The 8,067-nt window shown below is 51.8% G+C and overlaps 1 protein-coding gene across 1 annotated transcript in view; it reads left to right on the top strand.

Moving 5' to 3' along the window:
- Positions 1-11: 11 nt before the first annotated feature.
- The window catches only part of SMAD7 (SMAD family member 7), a gene marked incomplete at its 5' end in the record, with an annotated part of 25,093 nt that continues 17,037 nt past the window's right edge, over positions 12-8,067 (top strand). Inside the window, 3 exons of the mRNA XM_026039876.1 lie at positions 12-342; positions 1,463-1,516; positions 6,618-6,689. Of these exons, the coding sequence (XP_025895661.1) occupies positions 12-342; positions 1,463-1,516; positions 6,618-6,689 (457 nt within the window). The remainder of the gene's footprint in view (positions 343-1,462; positions 1,517-6,617; positions 6,690-8,067) is intronic.

Genomic DNA, 8,067 nt, shown 5'->3' on the forward strand with positions numbered 1-8,067 from the left:
GCCGCGGGCGGGCGCCGCCGGGCGCGGAGGCGGAACTCAAGGCGCTGACCCACGCCGTGCTCAAGCGGCTCAAGGAGCGGCAGCTCGAGGGGCTGCTGCGCGCCGTGGAGTCGCGCGGCGCGGCGCGCACGCCCTGCCTGCTGCTGCCCGCCAAGGCGGCCGGCGCGCGCCTCGGCGCCCACTGGTACCCGCTGCCGCTGCTGCTCTGCAAGGTGTTCCGCTGGCCCGACCTGCGGCCCGGCGCCGAGCTCAAGCGCCTCTGCGCCTGCGACTCCTATGGCAAGGCGCACCCGGAGCTGCTCTGCTGCAACCCGCACCACCTCAGCCGGCTCTGCGAGCTAGGTAGGCGCCTCCCCGTGTGCTCCTTTCCCCCGTGCATGCACCCCCCGGATGGATGTGTTCCCCATAGCTATACCCCCCCATGCATATATCCTTCTATATGCAGATATTCCCCATAGATACTTGTATCCCCCTATAGATGCACTCCTCTATRTGCATATATTCCCCATAGATACATATATTGCCCTATATGTGCCCCTCAATAGATGTGTGTTCCCCATAGATACATATACCCACCTATACATACATCCCCATGGTGTGTGTATATATATATATTTATACACATATGCGTATACTCCTTATATGTGTATCCTTCTATGCATAGACCCATATATATGTATATATTCCCTATAGATACATATATCCCCCTATACATACACCCCCAAAGGTATATGTTTCCCTTAAATACATATACCCCATACCTATATCCCTCCATGTATATCTTTCCCATACATGCATACACCCTTTATACATATACCCCCCTAGTATTTCCCATATATATGTATGTTTCCCATATACATSTATTTCCCCTAAGTTATTTCCCCAACATACGTATTTCCCCATATATATGCATTTCCCATGTGTATGTACATGCCTTCCCCACATACACAATACGCATTTCCCCATATATACTTCCCCTACATACGCCAATCTCCCTATATACATGTATCCCCCCTATATATTTCCCATATAGGCATTTCTAGCCGTGCATTTCCCACCTCTCTCTCGGTTCCCCCTGTGTGCCTGCATCCCCCCCGTGTCAGTCCCCCCGTGTCAGTCCCCCCTCGGTGCCGGTGCGCCGGGGGGGCCGGCGGCGGGGCCGGGATTAGGGCCGGGCGGCCCGGCGGCCGCGGCGGCCCCGGCGCAGACGGCCCGCGCGGCAGATAGCAGCGAGCCTGGCGCCAGACGGCCCCTTTTGTTTATCTGACAGCTAAATATCAAGGCAATCACCGCCTCGCTGCCCTGCCTCCAACCCCCAGAGCTAAGACAAACAGTTTGGCTAAAAGAATGCCACTGTTATCATAAGTTCCTATCTCTTTTTTTTTTTTTTTTCTCCTTTTTTTTTTTTCCTCTTCTTTCTCATGGCTCGGCCTTTATTTTCTCTGTACTTTTCTCATTCCAGAGTCTCCCCCTCCACCCTACTCCAGATATCCAATGGATTTTCTCAAACCAACGGGTGAGTAGAGCTTTTTCTCCCCTTTTTGCTTTTTTTCTTTTGCYTTTTTCCCCCCCATTTTTTTTTCCCTTAAAATGCATGCTGCTGTTCCCTCTCTCCGAGGAAAGTCTCCTGCCTTTGTTATTCCCATGCATTTTCACTTTGGAGCTGCTTGTGTGTGTGTCTGACCCCCCCCCTCCATTCCTCCCCCCTCTGGAAGAATTAATGCATGATTTAAGAAATCCTCTGCACAGACTCGGATTTTTAAAAAAACGGAGAGCAGGAAACTCCAGGCGGGATTGCAATGGCAGCCTAGGCCGCTCGCTCCGGGAGCCGGGATGGCCGCGGAGGGAAGACGCGAGCCGGGCGCCGGGGCGCGTGGAGCGCGCGGGGCACGGAGCCAGGCGCCGAGGCCGCGCCGGCCGCGCGCTCCCGAGCTCGCCCGCCAYGGGCAGGGTTTTTTAAAGGAATTCAGCTCGGCGCGGCCGGGTTGTTTGGGAAAGTCGCTCGGTGCTCGGAAGCTGAGGGAAGCTGAGGGAGACTTGGCACGTGTGGCTCGCGGGGACCTTTCTGTGCTTTACGGCAGCCTCATCCTGTCCGGGCAGGTGGCAAAATGTGAGGAAAGAGGATAGAAAAGCCTGATCTTTATTCCGCCCTTTATTTTCCATACATTTTTAAGCCTGTTGCGAAGCCCGTTTGGGGCCAAGCGGTCACCTACACAAAGCAGTGGCCGGCAGTGGGATATAAGTAGGGCTGGCGGGGCGGAAAGAGCTGCTGAAAATCGGAAAGGGGGATGAAGTCGGAAAGGGGGATGAAGGCGGGAGGGGCAGCCCCACCTCCTGACTCTCCATCCCCCCTCCCGGGACTTCATGGATGAGGAGGAGTCCGGGCAGCTCCGTCATGTCGAGATGGAGTCGGGAATAGGCCCATTCCAAAAGATTGGCTCCTGCTTGGTTAACAGAAGAGTTTTGGGTGCCAGGCTCCATCCAGCGGGGGCCTGGGGTCCCCCCAGGGATGGGATTTTGCTGGCCCCTGTTGCCTCTCTCGGCTCTTCCCAGGGAAGTGCCCAGCGGGAGTTGCCAGAGCTGTTTAGCGAGCGGTTGGGTTGCAAAGCGTGCGATATTTTGCAAAAACAGGAGATAAGCGGGCCTTAATTAACGTGGGGGTATCAGTGTTCCGGGCAACATCCCTCTGAAGCGCTGCTTGTGCTTGGGAGCCGGCTGGCTCCCAAAGGCCTCTTGCCAAGTGTAGAGGGAGGGTTGTTTGGGGGCAGGACTCATCGTTTTGGCCCTTTCCTGGCTGGCCGAGGGATTGCTCCCTGGAAAGCTCTGGCTGTGGAGATTTCCTCCTCCTTTTGGTTTATTTTTACCTGCTGACAGTGCCCGTGCTRGATGGAAACCCTTCTGCGAAGGGTTTTTCGGGGGGCTCTGTGCCTGCGTGAAGCTCCAGGAGAGAAGGGTTAACGCTTGCCTTGGGTTTCCTGCAAAGACGTTGGGATAAATCTATTAGCAGGGTTTCAAACATCCAATCTGCCTTTGCCAGGACCTCATTTTCAGTTAGCCGAGTGATATATTTATTCATTAGCAAGTGTTGACATAAGGTAGCAAAATGTGTGTAAACAGAAAAGCCGCAGCGCATGAATGTGCCATTTCGAAAGGAAAAGTTCCTCCTATCAGCCAATAGGAAGTGATTAACGCTGCCAATCGGAAGCACAGAAACAACCGGGTTACTCACCAAAAAGTTCCAGTTTCTTTTTTTTTTCTCTSTCTCTTTTTTCCTTTTCCCCCCCCGCTCTTTTTGAGAGAAGAGCCCAGTTGGATGTTGAACTGGGAGGCCCGGGGAGTGGTGACGGGAGCCCGTCGCTCTGTCATTGCAGGTGGCTTTGACAGCTCCACTGTTGTTTTTTTCCCCCTCTCTGTGTGCACACACGGTGCCTCTTCCATCGGGGCTAGAACAAGAGCGAATTTAAACGTCTGGTCACCGTGGCAGTGACGTGTGGCTGGCAAAGCCACCCTGGAGCATCCGCTGTTTCTGCTCCTAAGCTTTGGCCTGTTGATGGTTGGACCTGAGGATAGTTGAATGAGAGTGGAGCAGCGACTTGGTCTGCAGCCCATTACATGGACTATCAAAATGAGCTGTCTTGGACAGCGAGAGGTTAGTTAGGGATGGTCTCTCCATTTATGGTCAGGCAGTGTCAGAGAAATTGCTGCAGAAGTGGCAGAGAGTGGTGCATCTCAAGGGAAAGTCAACATGGTGCTCTTCCATGAACTGCAATAATGGGAATAAACATATTCAGAGCTGGTACTAAGTCTCATAAGGGTTTTTGTGTAGATGGACACGTAGGCATCGCTGCATGTATCCCTCTTAGGTAGGCTGTGCCATTTGCTTAAGGAAAGGTGGGACAGAGAGGGAGGCAGAGGGGCTGCTATAGTCACTGAAAAGTCACCTGTGCCTTATTGATGGATTTGTTCCGTCAGCTTTCTTTAGAACAGAATGATCTGCCCTCCGACAGCCGTGTTACCGGCGGGAGGCTGTAGCTCTGGGCCGGCTTGCTCAGCTGACTCTCCCAGGGAGGAGTTGTAGCGATGACTCTCTCCATTTCTTATCTGGAGGAGTGTACATGGGCAGGATGTCTCTCCAGGAGCTGCCCGGTATGACAGTGTTGGAGGCAGGGAGGACAGAGGTGCCCTCAGACACCAGGGTTCAAGTAGAGAATTTGTCCTTCTGGTATGGGTGCACCTGTAGCCTCTGTTGGAGCCCTTGTCCCGTGCTCTGTCTAGRTGCTGCTCCTGAAGGCGTCTCCAGCATTGCTGACCAGAGGAGATCCCCCCAGTGAAGGGGGTGGTTCTCTCAGCATAGCAGGGTGGTCCTGATCGGGATATCCACCAACGTGAGGTGCTCACGCTGTCTTGGGAAGCCTGGATGGAGGTGGTGCGTGAACACCTGCTGAGAGCTCGCTGYAGAGGTGCATGCCCTCACATGGCGTGGGTTTTCATGGGGATCATGAAGATTTGGCAGCTTCCAGGGAAAATTTGGCACCTTGCAAGGTTGGGCCAGTAGCCACTGGGAATAATTGCATGTCTTCGCAATGGTTTTATATTGTGGTAGGAGAATTTTGGGKAAGAGGCTCGCATGCAGTAGACTTGCATAAACCTTTGAGACCATGACTGCTGCAGTGCTAAAGATAAAGTGAGCCAGAGTGGCCCACACTAGCAAGAGTCCTTGGCTAATCCGTGGGTGACATGAATTGCACAAGGATAAAATTGGCTACGTTTAGTGCTACAAGCTCAGGAGGTCCATGCTTTCCTGTCTGTGCCATATGGGATCATCACCCTTGTTCTAGGGTGAAGGCTGTGTCAGCGCTGTGTCCTGTAGGGAGACTTCTGGCACTCTGCTTGAGAAGGATGTTTGTGATTGATAAAGCAAACTGGCTGTTAGATAGTGAGACATGGGAAGGGAACTGGTAGCTATCAAGAGAAGCAAACAATAATGAAATACTTTTGTTCTTCTTGGACTCTTACTGCAGATGAGGGAACAGCCCAGATATTTCAGGAGCCCCTGAATCCATCCTTGCTTTTAGCCTCAGTGGAGAAACTCCAAATGGCTCGGGTTTTTGGAGTCAAACTGGAGCAGGACTGCTGTAAATCTCATCATTAGGGTTATGTATTTTAAGTCCTAAGTGGACATACTAATCGGATTCGCTCCTGCCATCTTGTGAATTAGATCCTGTTCTCCTGTAAGGTGTCCAGTGTGCTAGAAGAGGACCTGGCTATGTATGACCTCCAGAGTGAGATGAAGTGGAAGGGGCAAATCATGCCCTTTACCTTCCACGGCTTGCAGGGACTCGTGGAGAAGGTTGCCACATGYGACAGGTGAAGGTTGAAGACCACCATGGTGCACCACATGTAGGAGAGCCCAGCCTATGTTCAGATAGCATCCATAGACAAAACGGTTGGAATCATGTCAGGGAATCATCTCAGGTGTAAGGGAATTGTCCAGACTAGGAAGTGGAAAGGGTTAAAAAAAGGCAGCAGTGTATTTCTGTGGAACCCAGAAAACAGGACCAGGCATTTAGCGAGTGTATAATATACAGTATTTCACAAGTAAGTCCATTTCCTGTCTCCCCCATTGTTTTCGGTTTGATTAAGTATATCCTGTTAAACTGTATATTCCTGTTAGGGCTTATACTTTGCTCTGATAAAATGAGGTTATACACACACACAGGGCTTTTTTTTTTTTTTTTTTTTTTTTTTCTCGGATTTTGGGGATGAATTCTGGAAAGATGACTTACCAGGCCTTGGTCCTCCAAGTGGTGGCCCTTGCTCTTTCAGATGCAGCAATGAGCAATGATGTCAGTAGGGAACCCAAATGTAATGAAACCAAAACTCACCAAGAGWCTGTCAGGACCTTGAGGGCGCATGAGCTTTGTGGATCTCTTTGACCCCAGCCCTGCTGAGCTGTGATGTTTCCTTGAGCTTGAGTCTTCTGGGGTAGTGACCAAAGCCATCCAATCCTTTTCCTGTACTTTCAGTTGTGTGTGGAGGAATACGTGTTGTTGGTCAGGCCTCGTAGGTGCACGTTGTGCTCACAGGAGGTGCTCGGTGGCATTTGAGATCTGCAGGGAATCAGTGATGACAAAGCTGGTGAGGGGAGCACTCTTAACATTAGACCCTTTGCAGCAAAAGGACACTTAACGTTAGGCCCTTTGTAGCAATTAGCCATTTCCCTTTTAGTCTGCGCTTTAGCGAGCGCTGGTGTCGGCTAAACTCGACGGAGAAGGTGGTGATTTAGGCTCTTGGGAAGCTTAGTGAGTCCTTATGTCATAAGGACAGCGGGATGCACTTCATGAGCCTTTAACTTGGACAGAAAGATGGCAGCCCGTCTGTAATCTTTGCCAGTCTATAATCATCGTTGGCTGGTGATGAAGTGCAGCGCARAGCCTTGGTGGAGGCCATGAGTTAGGGTGGATGCGTCTTGATGCACTACCGTGTCTGTGCAGACAATTAGTAATTGCTTCCTGTTCAGCTCCTTGGAATGCGTGTTCTGCTCTYGGCGTTGTTTACGGCATGCTATGGAACAAATATATATACTTAATTCTTGTTCTTTCCCTCTGCCCCAACAGATTGTCCAGACTCTGTGCCTTCCTCCACTGAAACAGGGGGAACTAATTGTCTAGCCCCTGGGGGGCTTTCAGGTAAGACCTCTGTTGTTGATCTTACTGTTGGGTGTGTTTCCTGGGACAGTTGGTCTCTGTTTGTGTTCCCGTTGTTCCCATTGACCAAGGGGGCCCACGTGGACAAGAAAAGCCAYGCTGGAAAGTTTGGAGGATGCGAGTGGTTGAGAAAGGTGTGCTTGAAGGGAGGGTTGGGGTTGTTTTTGGTAGCAGCTGAGCACCTCGCTTGGAGGGGATGTGTGGACAATCCTGGGCACAACTCTGTCCTCCCAGCTACACATTTCCCTTGGATTCCAGCCTTGTGCTTTTGGAATGAGGCCGGAAGAGGTATGCTGGAGAAGGCTAAGTGATACCCGCAGATTATTCACTAGAGGATACCGGCTGTTGGAGCACGTACAGTGGTACCCTCGTGGGAGGATTGAGTGACTGTGTCTTATTCCATCTCTGCTGTGTTGCTGAGATTGTTAGCATGGTGTTTGGGAGCTCGTCATGGGCTCTGTTTTTGTTGGGGTAACCTGTGTGTGACAGCTCATGGGCATGATTTGTGGGGTTTGCCTGCTCCCAGCTGTTGCGTTGTGCTCTGGATGCTAAGGGGCTGTACCCGTGGGCCAGCAGCACTAGGTGGGCCTGTGGGTGAGGTACCTTTACCTTGTGCCGTGTCTTCTCCTTGCCCATGGGTGGTAGATACAAACTCCATGGTGTGTTGTATGTTGGGAAGAATGGTGCACGTGAACCCTGCTTTGGTGTTTGTTACAATCTGTGTTGGTGAACGTGGACTACATGGGGGCATCTGCTCCATYGGTCCTGTTTGTGAGGTTGGAGATAGCTGGGGAGAAACCACGACTGCAGCCTTGGAGAAGTCATTGTGTATCCCTCGTTTTCCCATTCACTGCCCCAACCTGCAGGTGACTTTCCGAGTTTTTAGAGGATAGTTTCCCCACTGCTCCCAGGGCTTCAGTGGAGCAGCGCATGTGGCTTTCTCAGGGTGTCCCATTCCTGGCAACTCTCTTCTCCGTGGAGCTGGGCTCTCTGTGTCATTCCCGCTCCCAAAGCATTAGCGTACGATGGCCAAGCACCTGAAACCCCATCCCCATGTGTCTGTGGCGGCTTCCCATCAGCAGGACATCGGGATGGCCTTGTGAGCGTGCCTGGGCCTCGGGAGGGCCCTTGGCTCTCTCCAGGAATTGCGCTCCGCGTGGATGTCCTTAAGCGCGCCGTGTTTGTTTTTCTTGCCGTGTAACRTATACCCTGGCCGTTATTCGAGAGGGGACCACATTGTTTGCTCAAGGGCCCTAATGAGAATTAATCAAATGGAGGGGCAAAGGGAGCGGAGCGACTTGTTGCCAGGTTTCTTTCTCTTTTTTTTTTTAAGAGTGTTTTGGGACAGAGTTGGGTTTTT

Source organism: Nothoprocta perdicaria, unplaced genomic scaffold (genome assembly GCF_003342845.1).
Source record: "Nothoprocta perdicaria isolate Ctin4 unplaced genomic scaffold, notPer1 scaffold_10, whole genome shotgun sequence".
Taxonomy (NCBI): Eukaryota; Metazoa; Chordata; class Aves; order Tinamiformes; family Tinamidae; genus Nothoprocta; species Nothoprocta perdicaria.